Source organism: Dipodomys spectabilis, unplaced genomic scaffold (genome assembly GCF_019054845.1).
Source record: "Dipodomys spectabilis isolate Male_0828 unplaced genomic scaffold, ASM1905484v1 ptg000076l, whole genome shotgun sequence".
Taxonomy (NCBI): domain Eukaryota; kingdom Metazoa; phylum Chordata; class Mammalia; order Rodentia; family Heteromyidae; genus Dipodomys; species Dipodomys spectabilis.
The window spans coordinates 6,780,204-6,801,809 of NW_024870753.1; the positions used below are offsets into that span (position 1 = coordinate 6,780,204).

The window sequence follows — 21,606 nt, forward strand, 5'->3', positions numbered from 1 at the left end:
GTTCGATTCCTCAGCACCACATAAGCAAAAAGAAAAAAAAAAAAGCCAAAAGTGGCGCTGTGGCTCCAGTGGTAGAGTGCTAGCCTTGAGCTAAAGAGCTGAGGGACAGCGCCCAGACCCAGAGTTCAGGCCCCACGACCGGACCCAAAAAAAAAAAAAAAAGAAATCTCAGCTGTGCCCAGAAATGGAATGAGAAAGGGTAAACCCCTGCAGCAGTGGCAGCAGTGGTGCTCACTGGACATTCTGTTGAAAATGAACTATACAAGCTGTAGGTGGGGTGGGAGAGAAGAATGGAGAGAGTGAGAAAAGGGGTAGCACTGTCCAAAAAGAAACGTACTCTTTACCTCATAATGGTACCCCTCTGTACATCACCTTCATAATAAAAATTTAAAGAAAAACCCACAGATGTTCCAAAAAATAAAGAAAAAAAGAAATCTCACCAGGCGCCAGTGGCTCATGCCTGCAATCCTAGTTACTCAGGAGGCTGAGATCTGAGGATTGAGGTTCAAAGCCAGCCTGGGCAAGAAAGTCTGTGAGACTCTTGTCTCCAATCAACCACCAGGAAATTGGAAGTGGTGCTGTCCATTGTTCTGGAGGGGACCTTGGCTCTGGTACTTTTGTGTGTATGTGTGTGGGTGAGGGTTGTCGGGCTTGAACTCTGGGCCTGGGCGCTGTCCCTGAGCTCTTCAGCTCAAGGTGAGTGCTCTGCCACTTGAGCCACAGCACCACTTCTGGTTTTCTGATGGTTTATTGGAGATAAGAGTCTCACAGACTTTCCTGGCTGGGCTGGCTTTGAACCATCATCCTCAGATCTCAGCCTCCTGAGTAGCTAGGATTATAGGTGTGAGCCACTGGTGCCCGGCTTCTCTGGCACTTTCTGGGATTGCTAAGAGCTCCACAGGGCTAGGCTGGGGAGCCCCAGTTTGGCATAGCTGTGTCTGAGGAAGTGTTCCAGTGGGCCCATCTGAGCAAATGAATCCCCGGGCCTCCCAGGGTGATGGTTCTCAGAGTATAGCTGTCAAGTAGGCAGATCACATCTCCTGAGCACTTGTTACAAGTGTACATTCTCAGGTCCATCCAAACCTCCTGAGTCAGACTCCAGGGGTGGGCCCAGCCATCTGTTTACCAGCCCCTCTACGTCATCCATTCTGAGGAAGAAAGTGAGAATCACTCTGTCAGGGCTGCCTCGCTTGGCTTTCTGTGTTTGGTGTGTCTTGGGGCCTTGATGGAGAGTACAGGTGCTGGGGCAATGATCCGGGCCTTTGCTGTCATATCCACATACTCACTCCGCCTTATACCTTAGCTGGGAGCCGGGCAGCTTACGTGGCTGGTACATCCTTTACTCTCTGAGCCTTCCCCCCTGTTCCGCACAGCCCACCCGCTTACACTGACACGGGACAGTTTGGGACAGTTTTGCAAATGTTCTCCCACTCAAGAATTCTGATCTGCAGTTCGAAGACAGTCTGGGCAAGAAAGTGTATAAGCCTTTTTTTTTTTTTTGTCAGTTGTGGGGCTTGAACTCTGGCACTGTCCCTCAGCTATTCAGCTCAAGGCAAGCATTCTACCATTGAGCCACAGAGCCACTTCTGGTTTTCTGGTGGTTCATTGGAGATAAGAGTCTCATGGACTTTCTTGCCCGGGCTGGCTTTGAACCTCAATCCTCAGATCTCAGCCTCCTGAGTAGCTAAGATGACAGGCATGGGCCACCGATGCCCGGCTAGTGTGTAAGACTTTGATCTTCAATTAACCACCAAAAAGCCAGAAGTAAACCTGTGGCTCAAGTGACCAAAAAGAAGCTCAGGGACAGCACCCAGGCCCTAAGTACAAGCCCCAGGATGGGCACACACCTACACAAAAAACCAGTATTCTTAAATGTGCGTGTGTGGACAAGCATGCAAACCTGCATGCATGGGGGTCTGCTCTGCCTTCTTTGTTAAACACAGTGCTCCCAATTGAGTCTCCTCTATGATCAATACTTAGCTTAGTACTCAGCAAATATTTGTTCCAAGTACCTAACTCTCCCTCTAAACTTGGCCACACAGGTTACCCCAGGCCAAGGTTCCCAAAGCCTTCATGACCCCTGTCACCATGATGCCCTAGCTGGCACCTGTGGCCCACTTCCTCTCCTGCACAACTCCTACCTGTTACCTAATGGCAGAGGACCTGTGCGTGGGCGCCCAGCAATGACAACCTTTACCTCCCACTTCCTGTGTTGACTTGTTAGGTACTGTTAGATCCCAGGTGCCTGAGTAAGCTTTTCACATTCATAGTATTTCCTACTCCTGTCTGAAGCTCAGTTTCCATAACTGTAATGTGGTGATTAAAAAAAGAAATATTACACCGAAAGACAGTTTGAAGGATGAAATGACGGTGTAAAGAACTTGGCTCTCAGGACATGGTGAGTACGAGTAAACAACCCATGATTAGGCATCATTTTCCCCTCAGATTGATTGTCAAGTATCTGCTTGCCCTTTGCAAATCTATGTCTCTGAGAGAGGATTATGTGGTCTGAGGCTTGTTGTTGTTCCTACTACCACAGCTGAAATTATGAACCAGGGGCCTCCTGCTGCTACTGAGAAATAGTTCCAAGCCTTCTTCTGGGCCTACAATCCATTGTAGGAAATGGATAGTGGTGGGAAGAATAGGAGAGAGATCCTCTCTTGTCCAGAGCACACTCTGATCTCCTCCTGCCTCTCACCACCACCACCACCACCACCATCATCATCACGATTATCTTCATCACCATCCCCATACCCCATACAGAATGCCCACTGTTCATGTACTGGGTACCCGTGTTGAGCCAGCCAGCACAGCACAATTCTCTGTGTGTGTGTGTGTGTGTGTGTGTGTGTGTGTGTGTGTTAGTACCGGGGCTTGAACTCAGGGTCTTGTCCTCTTGCTTGGCATTTTTGCTCAAGGCTGGTGCCCTACCATTTGAACCACATTTCCACTTCTAACTTTTTTCTGGTTAATTAAAGATAAGAGTTTCTCAGACTTTTCCACCTCGGCTGACTGAAGACCTAGATCCTCAGATCTCAGCCTCTTTTTTAGATTTATTTTTAAATTTTCATTTATGTGGTACTGAGGAATCAAACCCAGGGGCCTCATGCATTCTAGGCAAACGCTCTACCACTAACCCACATTCCCAGCCCAGATCTCAGTCTCTGGAGGAACTCGGATGTCAGGTGTGCGCCGCCAATTCCCATCTCCATCCCTTTTTTCATCATCTCCGGAACCACTGCGTGCCTCCCAGACACACCGTGCCTTCCCTCTCCTCTGACCTTCCATGTCCGGCTCACGCTCTACTCCAGGAAGTCTTCCCTGACCTTTGAAAAGCGTGGCCATGGAACAAGGTTCTGCTTCTTTGTCCAGTCAATAGTTTCTGTCAGGACTTAGGTAGACCCAGAGTGGATGGGTCACCCTCATACCAGATAAATCAGGAACGCAAAGACTTCCCTCTATAGCCTGGACCAATGCAGGGGGGTGGGGGTTGCGACAGGAACCATCACCATGAGAGCCATGAGACCTCTGTAAGGAGAACAGAGCCCAGAGCCCACTTAAGTTGTGCAAATATGGATCTAAAACAAGGGAACCCATAACTCCCTAGTGTATTCTAGTCACAGACGATCTGGATCATTCACCAGAAATGACCCAGAGGTCAAAGAACAGGCTGATGAGAGACCCAGAAACTAGATCTCTAAAGAATGGTTGAAGACACTGCGGCTGTGGGTTTGGGGCATAGGAGACTGGCTCACGCGTATGTGGGATCCATCTTCAGAGCACACTGATGGAAAAGATGCTACGCAGTCTGCACTCAGCCTCAGCCAACCCCACAGAGATGACTTACAGGAAGACCTACTGACTCCAAGAGAGACTACGTTCCTTCATCACTAAGCCATCCTACACGGAGGCAGCATCTCAGTTTCTCATCTTGTGTCTCCCTCTTGTGATATTTGTTGGGTAGGGAGTGAATGAGGACGCGGGGGCAAGAATCTTCATTTGCTGGGGGTGGAGTGGGGCAAGGATGGGTGAAGTACATAGTCTTCAAAATCACTGCCAATTCCTAGGAGATTTCTGTATGCTTCCTCCCACCTGATTACTGTAATAGCAAAAGCCAAGGGGAGGAATGCCAATGGCTCAGAGGGGTGAGGCTGTTGGGGCTGCGGATGGAAGGCTGAGCAGACTCTAAAGCTTGGGATCTACACAACATGGAGACAACAGCTTCCCCAAGGGTTCAGGACCAGGAGTACCGAAGAAGAGCTTGGACCTCTTGTTCTGTGATTCTCGCACCTTGAGAGCAATTTCTGAAGAAGACTACAGCATAGACAGGGGCAGAAACCCTGAAAAAGATGCTTGTGGTGGAGATGAGGTAGAGACTCCAAGTGAGCAGTGGAGACAAGGAAGGGGAAAGAGAACTGGAAGGGTTGGGGATGGAGGACACTTTAAAGGACAGGGTTGGCTTAGTGGTAGAGTTCTTGTTCAGCGTGCATGAGTCCCTGGGTTCGATTCCTCAGTCCCACATAAACAAGAAATAGGTAAAATCAATTTTAAACATTTCTTTTAAAAAAGGACAGGAGCCAGGCAGTGGGTGGCTCATGCCTGTAATCCTAGCTACTCAGGAGGCTGAGATCTGAGGATCACGGTTCAAAGCCAGCCCAGGCATGAAAATTCCTTAAGACTCTTATCTCCAATTAACCACCAGAAAACCAGAAGTAGTGCTGTGGCTCAAGTGGTAGAGTGCTAGCCTTGAGCTGAAGAGCAGAGCACAGAGTTCAAGCCCTAGGGCTGACCAAAAAAAAAAGGATAGGCTCATTGAACACTGATGACTCACGCATATAATTCTAGCTACTCAGGAGGCTGAGATATCTGAGGATCACAGTTCCAAGCCAGCCCAGGCGGGGAAAAAAATCCATGAGACTCTTTTCTTCAAGTAATCAGAAATGTGAAGTGGAGCTATACCTCAAATAGTAGCGCACAGCCTTGAGCAAAAAGCTAAGGGACAGCATCCGAGCCTTGAATTCAAGCCCCAATACTGGCACACACAGGAAAATAACTAAATAAATAATTAAAAAAAAAAAAGATTGGACCTCAGAGAATGGTGATTTGGCTGGAAGGGCAGGATGATAACAAAGATTTGGCAAAGAAATAGTGTAGGTGCCTCTCTCTGAGGGCAGGGGTTATTTTTACATCATGATGGACAAAGACAGGAAATGAGCTCTCATGGAAGGAAAAAAAAGCACACAAATGAGGCTTGGAGAGGAAATGGATCAACTGTCTACAGAAGGGCTGCATAAAAGAAGAAGCCCTTAGATACTGCAGAGCCAAGGAAAAGGTAGGGACTCTGAGTCTGAAAGAGCAGAGAAACCACTGAATGCACAGCTAGCAAATCTACCTCCACACTAGCTGCTGCCGGTTAGCTGTGGGCATCGGTGAGTGAACTTCCCTTTCTGGGTTAGGGGGCCCTTCTGGGTAAATCTGAGTTGGTAAGGATGGTCTTCCCTGTCTTCTCTAGTTGGGCACTCTGTGATGTTGATTTTTTTATTTTAATTTTTATTGTTATTATAAAGGGGTTACAGTGACATGTCAGGTAAGGCGTATATTTCTTTTTGGACAGTGTCACCCCTTCCCTTAATCTTTCCCAGTTCATTGATCATCTCCCTGCCAACCAAGTTTATTTGTGGGTGGAACATTGTTACTTTTTTTAATTAGAAAATGTTATTTTTGAATTAAATGCTATGTTCTAAATTAGTTAGAACATTTATTTTATTTTATTTTATTTTATTTTATTTTTTGTCAGTCCTGGATCTTGAGCACTGGGCCTGAGTGCTGTCCCTGAGCTCTTCAGCATAAGGTGAGTGCTCTGCCACTTGAGTAGCTAGGATTACAGGTATGAGCCACTGACACCTGGCTATTTTTTTTAATTAGAAAATAATGCTATGGTTATGCCTTACATAATTCCCTTTTTGTCTTTCCTTTGTAAAATTCTCTCTTCCAAATTTGAGCAGAAAAAGTTGAGTTTTGCCAGGCACCAGTGGTTCACGCCTGTAATCCTAGTGCTCAGGAGGCTGAGATCTAAGGATCACAGTTGAAAAGCCAGCCTGGGCAAGAAAGTCTGTGAGACTCTCCAATTAATCACTAACAGCTGAAGTAGAGGTGTGGCTCAGGTGGTAGAGTGCTAGCCTTGAACAAATAAGCTAAGGCAAAGCACCCAATCCCTGAGTTTAAGCCCCAGTACCAGCATAAACACACACACACACACACACACACACACACACACAAGGAGTTTTGTGCCTGGGGGGGAGGGGGGGAGGCCAAAGGAGAACAATAATAGTCTGATCAAGAGCTCTGGTTTGCCTAGATCTGAGGGATTTCCCAGGACAAGGGATTTTCTTTCACTCTGTGCAGATTGGGATGGTCGGTCCCCCTTGATGGTGAGGAAGGTAAAGACCTAGAATTGGCCGGGAGAAGAAGCAACTAGATGAACCAACGTGTCTCCATTCTCTTTCTATGGGGAGTCTCCCTCCCCCACCATGGTGGTTTTGTTACAAGGCCCTCATCCCTTACGAAGGTCCAGGGAACAGAAGTGAGGGCCAGCTTTGCACCAGCCTCAAACCCCACCTGAGACAAGCATTGCCAGGAAAGATGTTGAAATGCTTGACTGGCACTGATGCTATAGGGGGTTTTCCCTTTTTCTTAAAAAAAAAAAAGAAAGAAAAAGAAAAAGAAAAAGACCCAGTGGAAAAAAAAAAAAAGATGAGCTATGAGGCAAATAGCAGGCCCTACGCAGCCCCAGGAGACAGCACGTAGCTCATTTGTTTAAATTTGCAGCTGACGCCTGCCCCCTCTCTATACGCACCACACCATACGCAGAACCTCTCAGCATCAGACGGTGACCAGTCTGGTGACTCACACCTGCAGCCATGAACTACCCCCTAACCCTGGACATGGAGCTTGTCAATCTGGAAGATCTGGTGAGTAGAGACAATTCTCAAATTTGAAACATTTTTCTATCAAGAGAGGGGTCAGCTTGGAAGTCTCATTGTGAATCACGAGAATGTAGACAGGCTCCCCGGTGGCCACTTTTTGGGGTTTTGTTTCCCATCCTGACAGCTAAGACAGGAAAGTACCTCAGAAGTTTTCTTAATGTCAGGAGGCTGGCATTGCTCCTTGACAATCAACACAGAGGCGTTCAGCTATTGCTAGACGATTGTATTATCAAAGCATGACATTTTGCGTTGGATGGAGAAGTTGAAGCCCTAATCCATGCCCTCAAATAGCTCATGATCCAGCAAAGAACAAACTAATCACTCACCAGAAGCTGTAGGACAATGATTATATACTAGACTGAGGAAACATGGGGCCAGATGATAGCAGGGAAGAGGGGCCTAGTGGACCAAGTGGAGGAGCAGGGGTTGCTAAATTGGTGAGGGAGCCCTATGTTAGTCCTGAGGCCTCTAGAGAGCAGGGATTCTTGGAAGAATTTCATGGGTGTGCTAAAAGAAATGATCCCCAGCATTGCTCCCTGCCGCCACCCGAGTGTCTCCAGGGAAGCATGGAGGCTCAGTTAACTTGGATGTCCCAAAGTATGTATGTGGGAACAGCTCAGAAGACCTCCTGAGCTCCAGGACACAGGCACCCTAGGACTGGTTGTTATGGTGTGTTGGAATTTTTCTCATGTTCCTTCTCTGGGGAAGAACTTCTCTCTGAGCTACGTTCTGGCCTGGGTCATGAAGAATCCAGACCCTAGCTCCTGCCAGCTCTCCTGACCTAAATTCACCCCTAGGTTGTTTCCAGACATGCTAGAAAGAAGCTGCATCTCTTTTGTCTGGGTCCTAGGCTGGGAAGGGTCAGTGGGATGTGGCATAAGTGAACAAGAGGTCATTATACCAAGTCCAACTTCTCTAATCAACCTCCAGTTCCAGTCAGACCATCTATATAATTCATCTAGTCAGGATCTGCAGCACAATTTGTGGCTCTAATACAAAATTGAACTTCAGGGCCCCTGGTTGGAAAGGTGTTAAGAATTTTTAAAGTGGGGTTGTGGCGGTATACACCTGTAATCCCAGGACTGGGAAGGCTGAGGCAGAAAGACGGTGAGGTTGAGGCCAGTCTGGGCTACACAATGAGGCCCGTCTCAAACCACAACAAGAAGACTTTCAAGCTGGCAAAACCGAGTGTGAGGTCCTTGTAAAGTGCAGGCTCTGTGCGACTGGGCAGATGACACCTCCATGGCACCAACCTGCAGTCAAATCATTGTCTAGGCCAGACCCCAAGTCAGGCTAAAACCTCAACGCCTTGCAAGGCAGCATGTTCCCAGAGGGGCCCCTTGTCCCCACCACTGCGCACACCTGATTAGGTTACTGGGTATCTGCAGCCTCCAGCTTCAAACTGACCACGGGTCCTGACCCAGTTGGATGCGTTAGTAACCACCTGGAGACCTGGCCCGGCCTGGTTTCTCAGAAACCCCAAACATTTCCCCTAACTGCATGCCTCAGCTCCCTAAGTGACCTACAAGTAACGATGGTGGCAGGTGACAAAGGGACAGCCTGGTCCGTGTCACAAAGGAAACCTACATCCCAGGGAGAGGAGCCTGAAGACTTGCTTTATCTCCTACCTCAAAACCCAGTTCTGGGCTGGGAAGGTGGCTTAGTGGTAGAGTGCTTACCTAGCATGCACAAAGCCCTGTGTTTGATTCCTCAGTACCACCTAAATAGAAAAAGCCAGAAGTAGTGCTGTGGGCTCAAGTGATGGAGTACTAGCAAAAAAGAAGCTCAGGGACAGTGCCCAGACTCTGAGTTCAAGCCCCAGGACTGGAGAAAGAGAGAGAGAGAGAGAGAAACAAGTTCTCCAGGGCTGTTACCCCTCAGAAATACAAACTGCTCCCTCTGCCCCACCCTCTCCCTCACAGCTAGGAAGTGCCCTGGAAAATGACCCCCGCAGTGTCACAGAGCTGAGGCCCAGGGACAGCAAAGCAGAAGAGTCCTCAAGGCAGTGACTTCCCAGTAAGTTGGTTGTTTTGTAGTGCTGGGATTAGAACCCAAGGCTACACCTACCCTAGGCAAGTGCTCTACCACTGAGCCACATCTCCATCTCCCTTCCCCCACCGATGAGTCTCTCCTTGAGTTGTGTTGTGGTTGACTCCATTTTTCTCCGGAGTCTGTCCAGCTTCTTCTATTCCTTTTGTTTCCTGTTCTCCTGCCTGTCCATATCCAAACCAAGTACAGGCCCAGTGTCCCAGATCACCAGGTTCTATACTCCAGGGCTGGGATTGGAAGAGGGTTTCTTGGCCATAAGCCAAGCATTAGCCATGTTGTATTCCTTTCAACTTCTTAAATGCTAAGATCAACTCTCACCACTTACAACATTTTCCCATGAGCACAGGATCCAAACAGAAAACTTCCAGCTGGCTAAGAACTAAGAAGCAAGAGCCAGGTACTGGGGCTTGACATGCCAGGCAAACACCCCGCTGGGAAGGCCGATCGAGGCAGACCTCGGGGAACTTGATCAGAGAGAGAACATGCTCTGGACAGAACCAGCGTTGGGCAGCGGTACCTCCACAGGCTGATCATGAGCTACACCTCCAGCCCAGCTCGTGCACGAGTCAGGAAGAGAAGCTGCCATAGCGAGGGAAAAGCTGGTCTAAGGCCAGAGGCTCACTCCCCTGATCCTTCCCTGCTCTTGAGCACCGACCAGAGAACCTCAGTGTCACCAGCGCATCACAGGCCGTCTACACGCACCATCTCCCTTCACCAAGGAGGTGTGAAGAAGGGGAACTAAAACCCACTGAGGCTGTTTCTGGGCTTTACCTGGGGGGAGGGGAGGATTCCCCCCCCAACACTCCAGCCAGGTCAAAGTCTCAGTGAAGGAGGTGACAAGTAGGGTATGCCTGAGAGGCTCATGAATAAGGGGAGACCCAAGTCCAGCCCAGGCAGGGACTGGCACTGGGGGAAATCTAGGGCCTGCTACTTCTTTCTTGGGGATACAAACTGTGTCTGATCTCTTTATGAAAGAGAGACTGTACATTTAGAAGGCAAGAGCAGGACCCACCAATCTAGGAGATGGTCTGAAGAGATTGCTAGGAGACATTTCCAGCTGTGCCTTGACTATGACCGTCCCCAGAGTCCAAGCGGAGGTTATCATGCGGGATGGGGTGCCCTGAAAGGTAAAGACTCAATGCAGAAGTAAGGGGTAACTTAACATCTCCCCAGACCCATATTAAGAGTGTTACTACACTGTAGTAGTACAGTGGCTACAGCCCTTGGGTTGATAGAAAAGAAAAGAAAATAGGATGTGGCAGGCCTGCTCCTGAAGGAGAAGAGGAAGGAGAGGGAGGAGACAGATGGTTCTGGACGAGAGGTGCCCTGGCCAGCCCCCCTTCTCAGGTCCTAACTCATTCCTGGGAATATTCACATAGAGACGTAAAAGGAGATGGAGCCTCTGGGGTCCCCGTGTGCACTACAAAGATCAGCTCCTGGGCATGAATGCCAGCATGACTCAGGCTTTGGAGGCCTGTGGTTGGGCGGGGGTGAGCCAGGCCCTGGGCTAGCAGCCCCACCCCTCCTTAGGATGCAGAGTCTAAGTAGCTCTTACTTCACTGGCTGCAGGAGAGCTGCACAAAGAGCATGCGTAGAGGCAGAGTGGCTGGGGAGCGATCTGGAGGCATTTGAAGGCAAGGTCCAGGCTCCTTTGCAAGGCAGGAATCTCAGGCTTCTCAGCCAGTTGTGTCTGTTGGAAAATTGTCCCTCCAGTCTCTTAAGTTCTCGTTCCTCCTGTTCTGCCCTCCTGCCAGTGCTTGAGGACAGCTGGCTCGGAGTTTGGCCTTCTCTTCCTTGGACTCCATACCCTTACTGCCTGGAAACTTCCTTCCAGGGCAGGGTTTTCTAAACCACTCAGCGGAGCAGCCACTCTGGTTCAGGCCAACAAAACTGGGCTGGAATCCATGGGTAATCTTCTGTCTTCTCACTGTAGGCTTCGATTCACCTAAAGGAAGGCAATTAGTTGTAGCTCTCTGTCAGCCCTGTCACTAGCAACTCATCTGAAACTTTAAGTCAACACTCTTGAGGTTTTGCTTTTCTCATGGTCTATTGTCAGCAGGTTCTCTTTGACTTGTCTGTGGGTAATTGGTACATGCATTGCATGTGTGTGTGTGTGTGCATGTGCACTTTGGGTGGCATCTTGGTATATTGCCCAGGCTGGTCTCAAATTCAGAGGTGCTCAAGAAATATTCTTGTGCCACCAGCTCAGCCAGTTGATATCTTAAACTGTAGCCCAGGTCTCTGTTTTTACCCCCCTTAAAATTCCATCTAGAAACTTTAGTCTCATGGTTCTAGCTTATGCAGAAATCTATTGTCTCGGCCTTGTCCCCAGGGCCGAGAGTGCTAAAGAGAAGGAAATCCAGGGTAAATATCTAAGGAGTCCCCTACACCATCTCCCCTCACACACCTGCTGACAGAGAATCCCAACGTGCGATGCTGGCAGAGGTGGCTGGCAGCCTCCTTATCTGAAGAAATCACGTGGGCCTGGAATCTGTCAATTGCTCAGGGAAGGGCCCAGGTCTTCCATGGTGGATCCCATCCTGAACCACCCCCTTTCCATGTCTCCATCCCATTCTCCCCTCCCCCACTCCCAGTCCCTGGGTGCTGTGCCAGGCCCTACTCCTGCCCCAGTGCTCACAGCAATTTTCAAAGTCAATTCCTAGCTCCATGGCCACTTCATTTCTGACACCATGTTTTCCTTCCTCCTTTGGGACACAAGTCCCTAGCCTGGTTTTGGTAACATTCTGCTGGGTGTCTGCCTATGCCAACATGCTGACATATATATAGCACCTGTGCGTGCGTGTGCTGGAAGGTTGGGTGCCACACTTGAAGGCTTTGGGTTTCTCTGCCTTTGATAGCCAAGAACCAGTAAGCCCCTGGCCCAGGTGCTGTCACTGAGCTCCCTCTGGTGTGAGCTAAATGGCTCCCTTTAGCACCATGGATGACAGTACTCAGGAGTTTTGCAGTCTTCCCTCCCTTCTAGGCCAGGGCCAACATTGCTTTATTGACTCCATAGGTTTGTTTTGTTTTTGTTTCTGCTTCTGCCTTTGGTGGGGGCAGATACTGAAATTCTTGTGTATGGAAAGTGACTTTAACACGCGTCCCTCCTGAGCCCCCAGGACATCTGTTTGACACCTCCTACTGCTATGTACCCAGCACCTCCCTCTCCGTAAGCACTTGTCAAACCAATCCTCTGGGTTCTGGGAAACGGTGTGTGCCTGGGAAATGGCCCCTGGCACTGACTTGAAACAGCAGATGAGCTGACTGGCCTGGATGCATGTCTTGGAGGATGAAAACTTGAGCAGGTCTTAGGAAAGGCCTTTGAGTCGGACAGTCTGGATGGACCGAAGCCTTCCCCTGGGCAGTAGGGCACCTAGACCCTAGTTTCAGCCAAGGTGGGTGGAGTCTAGCCCCACAGCCGGCCTCAGGCCCTACATCTCTCCTCCTTTATCAGAAGTCTGGATTCTGTGCCAGGGCCGCCCACCGCACTCTTTCCCCTGGGTTACCTACTGACTTGATGTGAGATTTAACAGGATATCAGTGACTCTATTGCAAATAGCTCCCCAGAGGGAAAGAGAAGCCAAGATAGGGAACAGAAAGAGGAAGAGGAAGGCAGAGTCCCTACAGAGAACCCAGACAGGCTCAGGTGTAATTCCAAGAGGGCCAGGAGGTGGAGTGGGCCTTGAAGAAGGCTTTAGAACAAGGTAGAAAGTTCTGCCAGACCAAAGGAAGGGTTTTGTAGACCTGAGAGTGTCGGAAGCAAGAGACTAATAGAAAGGAACCTGTGGAGATTAGGGCACCTACAGCGATACAAGTGGATGATGAGGATTGGCAGCTCAAAAGAGTATGCATTTTGGAGAAACCAAAGGCCATCTTTTTGTTGGTTAATTGGAAATAAGCATCTCTCCAATGTGTCTGCCTGGGCTGGATTTGAACTATGATTCCTAGATCTTAGCCTCCTGAGCTGGGATCACAGGTGTGAGCCACCAGTACCCAGCTAGAAACATTTTCTTAAACAAAAGTTTTTTTTGTTGTTGTTGTTTTGTCAGTCGTGGAGCCTGAACTCTGGGTCTGGGCGCTGTCCCTCAGCTCTTCAGCTCAAGGCTAGCGCTCTCCCACTTGAGCCACAGCGCCACTTCTAGCTTTTTCTGCTTATGTGGTGCTGAAGAGCCAAACCCAGGGCCTCATGCATGCAAGGCAAGCACTCTACCACTGAGCCACCTTCCCAACCTAAGTTTATGTGTATTTGACCACACGGTCTGGTTTAAAGGCAGGAAGAAGGGGTCTTGCAGTCCCAACATGAGGGAAGTCCCAACACTCATACTGTGTTAGATGCCCAGCACATAGGCTGGAAGGTGAACAGTGTGTGTGAATGTCTGTCCCTAAGAGGACATGCCCAAACCCTCAGGTCTTTCTGAAAGATCATGGTCCTCTGGCCTGAGACATAAGGAGTTTGGCTTACTCCATTCTTCTCCTGGGAAACCTTAACCTGAAAATGGCTTTTTCTCATGGTGGCTTTTGAATTTGGAGGGGAAAAATACAGACAAAGACAAAAGGGATAGAACTTTTTTTTTTGTGGTCGGTCGTGGGGCCTGAACTCTGGGCCTGGGCGCTGTCCCTCAGCTCTTCAGTTCAAGGCGAGCGCTCTACCACTTGAGCTACAGTGCCACTTCAGGTTTTCTGGTGGTTTATTGGAGATAGGAGTCTCATGGTCTCTCCTGCCCGGGCTGGCTTTGAACCACGATCCTCAGATCTCAGCCTCCTGAGTAGATAGAATTACAGGCGTGAGCCACCAGCGCCCGGCTAGGGACAAAACTTTTTACAGGTGTTAGGAGCCAGTAAAGAACTTTAAACAGGACACTGATGAGCGGGGCTGTTTTGCTGTTGTTTGAGATGAGGTCTCGCCGTGTTCATAGTTGGTCTCAAACCCTTGGACTCAAGTTGTCATCCGACCTAGCCCTCCCTAAGTAGCTAGACTCCAGGTGTGTGCCATAGCTCTCGGTGAGGGTCTGTGTATGAACGGGCTCACGCTGTCCTTCAGGCAGGAAGTGGACAGAGTGGGGAAGCTGGTAGACTTGTGGAGGGACAGACCTCCTGAGCATTAGGTGATGGCACAGAGGGACATTGCTGAAGGGGGGTGGCAGACAGCTTTGCCATTGCACCCAGGTGCCCCACCTCCTTCCCACAGAGCCCTCTGCGTCAGGGACTGGAAGGAGAGGTGACCCAGGTGGGGAATGGATTTGCCCAGCACTGGGAGTGAGTGAGTGCCTCAGCACGCAAGAGAGCATGCAGTGGCCAGTGAAGCACCTGCTGCTCACGGGAGACCCTGGACGTGGGGGAACAGAGTAACTTCCTCTGCCTCCCGGGGGCTCATCATTTCTAGAATTGCTTTATGAGCCCATGTCGGTTGAGTGCGATTGGTTTTGCATTGCACGGGGAGGTGGGTTGGCCGGGGTAGGGTGGGAAGTACAGAGCTGAGAGGTGAGGAGGAGCAGGTGCAGGCAGCTGTGAGTGAAAGGTATGAAAACAGGCACCTTGTCTTCCTCTGCGGTTAGCTGAGTAAACAGCCTGAGCCCTGGTGTGGGGGGGAGGGGGGAGGGCAGGGGGCGGGGGGGGGGGGGGTGTTGGTGATGGAGAGAGGAGGACAGGGAGGAGGGAACTTCCGGAGTCATAGTAGGCACGCCCCTTCACTCAGAACAGTCTCCCTCCCTCCCTCCCTCCCTCCCCTCTGCCCAGTCTCCCTGTGTCTCGCATTTCCTTCTGTCTCTCTTAGCATCTCTGCTTCCAGGTACTGGGACTCCTTAGCCTGGGGAGTTCACTAGGCATAGGAGGCAGCAGAGAGCCCTGCACCTGCCCCTCTCCCTGTAGGCTTTGAAGGAGGCCCAGGCAGTGCTGGTCCATGGTGGGAGTCTTGACCCCCCCTAGGCAGGTAAATGTGGATTCAAACAAACCTGCTATCTTTAGCAAGACACATCTGTGAAGGGTAATATTACACATCTCCAGCTTGGATGATTAAACCAAATGGAAGGGTAGTGTTTTACCATTTCAGTGATAACAAAGATCATCCAGAATCAGGGGGACGAATGGAGAAGAAGCCAGCAGGCCTTATCAAGGCCCCGACAGTCCCATTCCCAAAGCGGGATCCTCCGTCTTAGCACTCATTCTACTGTTGAGAAAAAGTGCAGATGGCTCCTTGCTCCCACCACATCCAGCCCCCAAATGGCAGTCCTGATTCCATTCTGGACTCAAAGACACACAGACACAAAGCAAGTCACGGTACACGGTCCTCCGTGGCTTCCCACATGCCCACCCCATATGACCTTACATTCTGTCACTGCCCTGGTGAGCGATTGGTCTCTAGGACAGACAAGCCGCAGGCTGGGAATGTGACTCCATGATAGAGCATTTGCCCCAAGGGTGAAGTCCTGGGATACATCTTCCAGTGCAGGGCTGGGAAGGTGGCTCAGTGGTAGAGCGCTTGCCTTGCATGCCTGAGGCCCTGGGTTCCATTCCTCAGCACCACATAAGCAAAAAGAAAAAAGCTGGAAGTGGCGCTGAGGCTCAAGTGGTAGAGCGTTAGCCTTGAGCTGAAGAGCTGAGGAACAGCGCCCAGGTCCAGAGTTCAGGCCCCATGACCGGACCCCAAAAAAAAACAAAAAACAAAAAACATCTTCCAGTGCGTACACACACACACACACACACACACACACACACACACACACACACACACATACAGAGTTGGAAAAGATAGAGTGACTTGTAAAAAGACACACCAAGGAAAATTGAAATTTCATCAGGGGACAATACAGGGACAAAAGCAGTTTCTCCAGCCAGAATCCTCATCCCTGGTTGTTTAACCAAGATCATTTAACTAGGAAACATCTACAAAGGAGTTAGGATTCCCCTTAGAGAAGGAAGATGGGGCCTTGTTTCCTCACCCTCCTGTCTCCCTGTTCTTGCAGTACAGGGACTTGGCCAACTACAACGACAACAGCACTGAGAGCCCCCTGGAAAATCACTTCTGCTCCACCGTTGAGGGACCCCTGCTGACCTCCTTCAAGGCCGTGTTCATGCCCGTAGCCTACAGCCTCATCTTCCTGCTGGGTCTGATGGGCAACATCCTGGTGCTCGTGATCCTGGAGCGGCACCGGCAGACACGAAGCTCCACCGAGACCTTCCTGTTCCACCTGGCGGTGGCTGACCTCCTTCTGGTCTTCGTCCTGCCCTTTGCTGTGGCTGAGGGCTCTGTGGGTTGGGTCTTGGGGACTGCCCTCTGCAAAATGGTGATTGCCTTGCATAAGCTCAACTTCTACTGCAGCAGCCTGCTGCTGGCCTGCATCGCCGTGGATCGCTACCTGGCCATCGTCCACGCTGTGCACACTTACCGCCACCGCCGCCTCCTCTCCATCCACATCACCTGCACCACCATCTGGCTGGTGGGCTTGCTCTTCGCTCTGCCGGAACTCCTCTTTGCCAAGGTCAACCAACCTCATCACAACGAGTCCCTGCCAAGCTGCACCTTCTCCCAAGAGAACCAGGCTGAAAGCAGAGCGTGGTTTGTCTCTCGCTTCCTCTACCACGTCGGGGGCTTCCTGCTGCCCATGCTGGTGATGGGCTGGTGCTATGTGGGGGTGGTACACAGGCTGTGCCAGGCCCAGAGACGCCCTCAGAGACAGAAGGCCGTGAGGGTGGCCATCCTGGTCACGAGCATCTTCTTTCTCTGCTGGTCACCTTACCACGTTGTCATCTTCCTGGACACCCTGGCAAGACTGAATGCCGTGGATAATAGCTGTGAGCTGAATGGCTATCTCCCTGTGGCTATCACCATGTGCGAGTTCGTGGGCCTGGCCCACTGCTGCCTCAACCCCATGCTCTACACGTTCGCCGGCGTGAAGTTCCGCAGTGACCTATCTCGGCTTCTGACCAAGCTGGGCTGTGCCGGCCCCGCCTCCCTGTGCCAGCTCTTTCCGAGCTGGCGCAAGAGCAGTCTCTCTGAGTCGGAGAACGCCACCTCCCTCACCACCTTCTAGGTCGGGCGGCCACCTTGGTTTTTGCTTTCCTGGGGCATGCGGAGAAGCTGGAAGGCCAGAAGCCAGAAGCAGCTGGCTCCCAGGAGCCCCTTGGGCCAGCATCCTCAGATGGAGCCAACCAAGATCATTGTGCTCAACAGCAAACCAAAGGTGGCATCCCCTTGGGCTGTACACCGTCTCCACCCAACCAGCTGAGATCTCAAGAACCCATTTTACTGCTGTCCTGACCATAGGGAAGGCAGTTCCCTCCCAGAATACACTTCGTTACTGAAACCATTGACCCTGCCCTATTATCCAGACAGATGCCAGGCAAAACTTCAGGTGTGTGTGGCCCTGCTTGCCGTGCAGGGAGGACAGTCCACTTACGCCTGCGCGTCAGCATTCTAGTGTGGGCCCAGCCGGATGGGCCCTAACGCCTTCTCACTAACCTCTGCCTCCTGCTTAGAACCCATAAAAGGCCCAACTCCTGCCCCCCAACCTGCACAACCTCCAACCCATGGAAAGGTTGCTGCCCCTTGCTGTCATGCCTCAATAAACAGTCCTAACCTGCTGAAGATCACATCCAGCCTCTTCCTTTACCTTTTTCCTTTTGTCTCCATTTACCTCACGTGTGGTGCTGAAACTCCGCAGGGGAAAAGCACTAGGACAAACTGGGTCCCCCCCACCCGCCTCTCACGGAGCCTTGTGCTACCCTCCCTCTCTTTCTGAGGCCTTTCTTCCACCAAGAGCACAGAGTCCCCTGTGCCTCTTTCTCCTCCATCTTCCTCTTCCCATTCTCTCTCTTCTGTCCTCGGACTCTTGACCTCCAGGCAGGAGGCCCTTCCCTGTTTGACACACTCTATCCACCACTCCAAAGCCTTCAGGACAGGTAGCCAGCCGTTGTCTGTGGCAGAGGTGCCCTGACATGGACCTGGGGACCCCAGGAGTCTCTCCCTTCCTGTCTGGGGTCCCCTGAGACTCTGGGATTCTCTCATGCTTTGTAGACACCCCCCCCAACACTTTTTAATTGGGACTTTGTAGAAACCCTCTCCTAATTATTGGGATCCATCCATTTGCTTTCCCAAAGCCTTGAGGATACCTAAAGTGGTGGGAAGGTCACTCCACAGTCCTACCAAATTTTCCAAAATGGGTTCCAAATTGTCTCCCAGAGACACCCCATTGGCTTGCTTGCAATCTAATGTTAAGACTCTTGGGCTGAATGATTTACAGTCAAAGAAAACTGACTTGTTTGTTTACTGAAATCTGGCCTCACTATCATTTAAACAATGGCCACCGTTGGTCTGAATTCAGAACCTTTGATTCTTACTGATTTAAACAATTCTCCAATAAAACAGCAAAGGGACAGAGACTGCCTCCACCCAAGCGTCCCTCTGCCTCCTCTCCAGAGCCCCTCCTGCTCATCCTGTTCTACCCACCAAGCCCACCTCTACCTTCACTCCAGACTCCTCCCCACCCAACCCATCTATTCACCCAGCCCTTCTCTGCCAACAACCTCCCAGCCATCTCCTCTAAAGGGTAACGCTTTAACTCCTTTTTTCCTTTTTCTTTTCTTTCTTTTTCTTTTTTGCTAGTCCTGGGGCTTGAACTCAGGGCTAGCACTCTACCACTTAGGCCACAACGCCACTTCCAGCTTTTTCTGTTTACATAGTACTGAGGAATCAAACTCAGGGCTTCATGCCAGACAAGCAACTCTACCACTAAGCCACATTCCCAGCCCTTTTTACCTCATTTTTAACTTCTCGTTGTCTGGTAGCAGCTCAGTATGTCTCCCTCCTTTCTTCCTCCCTCCTTCCCTTCCCCCCCCTCTAACAACCTCTAAACCGGAGATCATTTGTCATCAAATCACCCCCCATTCCAACTGATAGTTCTTCAGCTTGTGCCCTTGACAGTGAGATGCAAACTGGGTTCCAGGGACCCCCCTCTAGGTTCCCTCGTGAAGGCTAGCTGTCCTGGATCAGAGGCGCCCTAAGCCCAAGTCTTTTCTCCTTCCTTGCTCTTGTAACTATATTCTTCCCCTCTGCAGTTGGAAAAACTGTCCTCTAAACAAACTCTGTGGACCTTTGCCCCTGTGCCTGCCTGTCTGTGTGGCTGATACAAGGTGGGAATGGGCAAAGCCTCCAAAGGTAAATTGACTTTTTCTGTCTTGTAAATGTAGTCACAGCAACAGGCTAGCAGCCTGCTTGAACTCCAAAAGCTAAAGCAGAACCCCCCCAAACATCCCAACCAGAGCTACTCAATGAGAGGTCCCCGGAGCTGTTTCTCCTTGATGCCCAACCTTCTACAAAACTTCCCCTAACAGAAGGCCTTATACTATCTATACTGCCCTCTCCATAGTTCTAAGCAACCCTTCTCTCTTTCTTACTAACTACTCACTCTCTAACTCCACAGAACAGACGAATCATATTCTCTACCACCGCCAATCCTCGGGAAAAGAAGAGAGCGTTAACAGAACCTTTAAGAAAAAAATGCCTCTGCTCTGGCTCTTTTGCTAGTCTATCACTGACTGTGGCTGGCTGGCTAACACACAACTTCTCTCTACTTTTCCTACCCCCCAAAAAATCCAATAATGGGAGCAGTTAGACTAACAGAATACCACAAACAAACCCATCCTGTTTGTCTTTGGAACTCAGACAATAATCTATTCTTTTCTCTTTCCCGAGTCCACTTACTTCAGAATCTTCTCCCTGAAGGTAAAATTCCTTCAGGAGGCTACTAAAGGCCCACTTGAAAATCCCTCCCTCTCACCTCTTCCCTATCCATTAGCCCTATAAAAATGTCTACAGGGATTTAAAAGTGCTGCTTCCTCCCCTTAGAAACCTATTTGGCCACCCCACCTCCCCCAGTTCTCCCAGCAGGCCGTGGAGACTGACACCTAGGAAGAGGCAGAGGCCCATGGTGGGTTTTCTTGCAACCTCCACTCTTTCAACAAGCTTACTTCTTCACCGGTCTAGGTGTTCCAAGGTCCATTCATATACTAATGTGCCTCATTACCAAAATTGTTTTAAAGGTTTTCTGTTCTTGTTATCAGTGTGGTTTAAGCATGGAGATTCTGTTAAATTCTGTTTGTTGTTGGCACAAGTTTTGTGTCTTGAGTTTTCCCTTTGTTTGATGTTGCCTGATTTTCCAGCATTGACCACATGATTCTTTCATACAGTGGGCAAAGATGTCTTTTGCCATTGGAATTCCAGAAAACTTACAGCCAATTTTCATTTCAAAAACTGAAGCATGCCTTAAAACTTTTTGTGCACAAATGTGTGTGTGTGTGTAAACATGTTCAAAACAAACACATTTTAATACATAAAATCTGTCATCATGACATGAGAAAGTTTTTTCTACCAAACTAACATGCTTCTGCCTTAACTATTGATATTTCCTGAAATTATTTGCCTTTGATTGTAATTGTAACTATTATCAGTGTTGCTGGTGACCAACAGCCATGTGAAAAATGTAAACTTTGTGTCAAAGGAGTATATTATCCAGTGTGCTGCTATTTAAAAGGCGATATCTTTATCAATGGAAGCAGTCAGCCACTCTATTCTCAGCCCCACTCCTAGCCAGCTGTGATATAAGCCTAAAATCTAGAAAACTGCTCTGCCCCCCAGCCTGACTGTGGATGGAGTCACAGGGAATGGCTTTGAGGCAGTTCTGAGATAACCTGGCTCCACAGGACAAAGGGGAAAAAAGGGGGGACAGTTTTAAACTCAAACCCGATCAGATCTGGGTGTAAACAAATGTGTCTAAGTGACAATCCAAAACACAAATTAAGGAAAAAACACTATGGAGATTAGGAAATGTAAAGAAAGAGGAAAGTTAGCCGGGCACTGGTGGCTCATGCCTGTAATCCTAGCTACTCAGGAGGCTGAGATCTGAGGATCATGGTTCAAAGCCCAGCCCGGGCAGGAAAGTCTGTGAGACTCTTATCTCCAATTAACAACCAGAAAACCGGAAGTGGTGCTGTAGCTCAAGTGGTAGAGTGCTAGCCTTGAGCTGAATAGCTAAGGGACAGCGCTCAGGCCCAGAGTTCAAGCCCTATGACCAACAAAAAGAAAAAGAAAGAGGAAAGTTAGTGAAGACAGCCATGGGAAAGGAATTGAGGAAACAAAAAAATTGTTTCTGGGCTGGGAAGGTGGCTCAGTGGTAGAGCGCTTCCCTTGCATGCCGGAGGTCCTGGGTTCCATTCCTCAGCACCACATAAGCAGAAAAAAAAAGCCGGAAGTGGCACTGTGGCTCAAGTGGTAGAGTGCTAGCCTTGAGCTGAAGAACTGAGGGACAGCGCCCAGGCCCAGAGTTCAGGCCCCACGACCGGACCCAAAAAAAAAAAAATTGTTTCCTAGCTGGGCGCTGGTGTCTCACTCCTATAATCATAGCTACTCAGGAGGCTGAGATCTGGGGATCCGAGGTTCAAAGCCAGTGGGCAGGAAAGTCTGTGAGACTCTTATTTCCAATAAACCACAGGAAAACCAGAAGTGGCACAGTGGCTCAGGTGGTAGAATGCTAGCCTTGAGCTGAAGAGCTGAGGGACAGTGCCCAGGCCCAGAGTT

General features: G+C 49.9%; 1 protein-coding gene across 3 annotated transcripts; it reads left to right on the forward strand.

The window, feature by feature from the left end:
• The first annotated feature begins 6,840 nt into the window (after nucleotides 1-6,840).
• Nucleotides 6,841-17,716, forward strand: Cxcr5 (C-X-C motif chemokine receptor 5). 3 transcript variants are annotated; one of them, XM_042682801.1, is made up of 3 exons: nucleotides 6,936-6,971; nucleotides 8,909-9,002; nucleotides 15,998-17,712. In XM_042682801.1, exon 3 carries the CDS (start codon nucleotides 16,106-16,108, stop codon nucleotides 17,063-17,065), a length of 960 nt encoding a protein of 319 aa, XP_042538735.1. In that variant the 5' UTR covers nucleotides 6,936-6,971; nucleotides 8,909-9,002; nucleotides 15,998-16,105; the 3' UTR covers nucleotides 17,066-17,712. The 3 variants fall into 3 exon arrangements, with proteins under 3 accessions (XP_042538733.1, XP_042538735.1, XP_042538734.1); XM_042682799.1 differs by lacking the exon at nucleotides 8,909-9,002 and having other exon boundaries at nucleotides 6,841-6,971; nucleotides 15,998-17,710; XM_042682800.1 differs by lacking the exons at nucleotides 6,936-6,971; nucleotides 8,909-9,002 and adding an exon at nucleotides 14,819-14,964 and having other exon boundaries at nucleotides 15,998-17,716.
• Nucleotides 17,717-21,606: the final 3,890 nt, after the last annotated feature.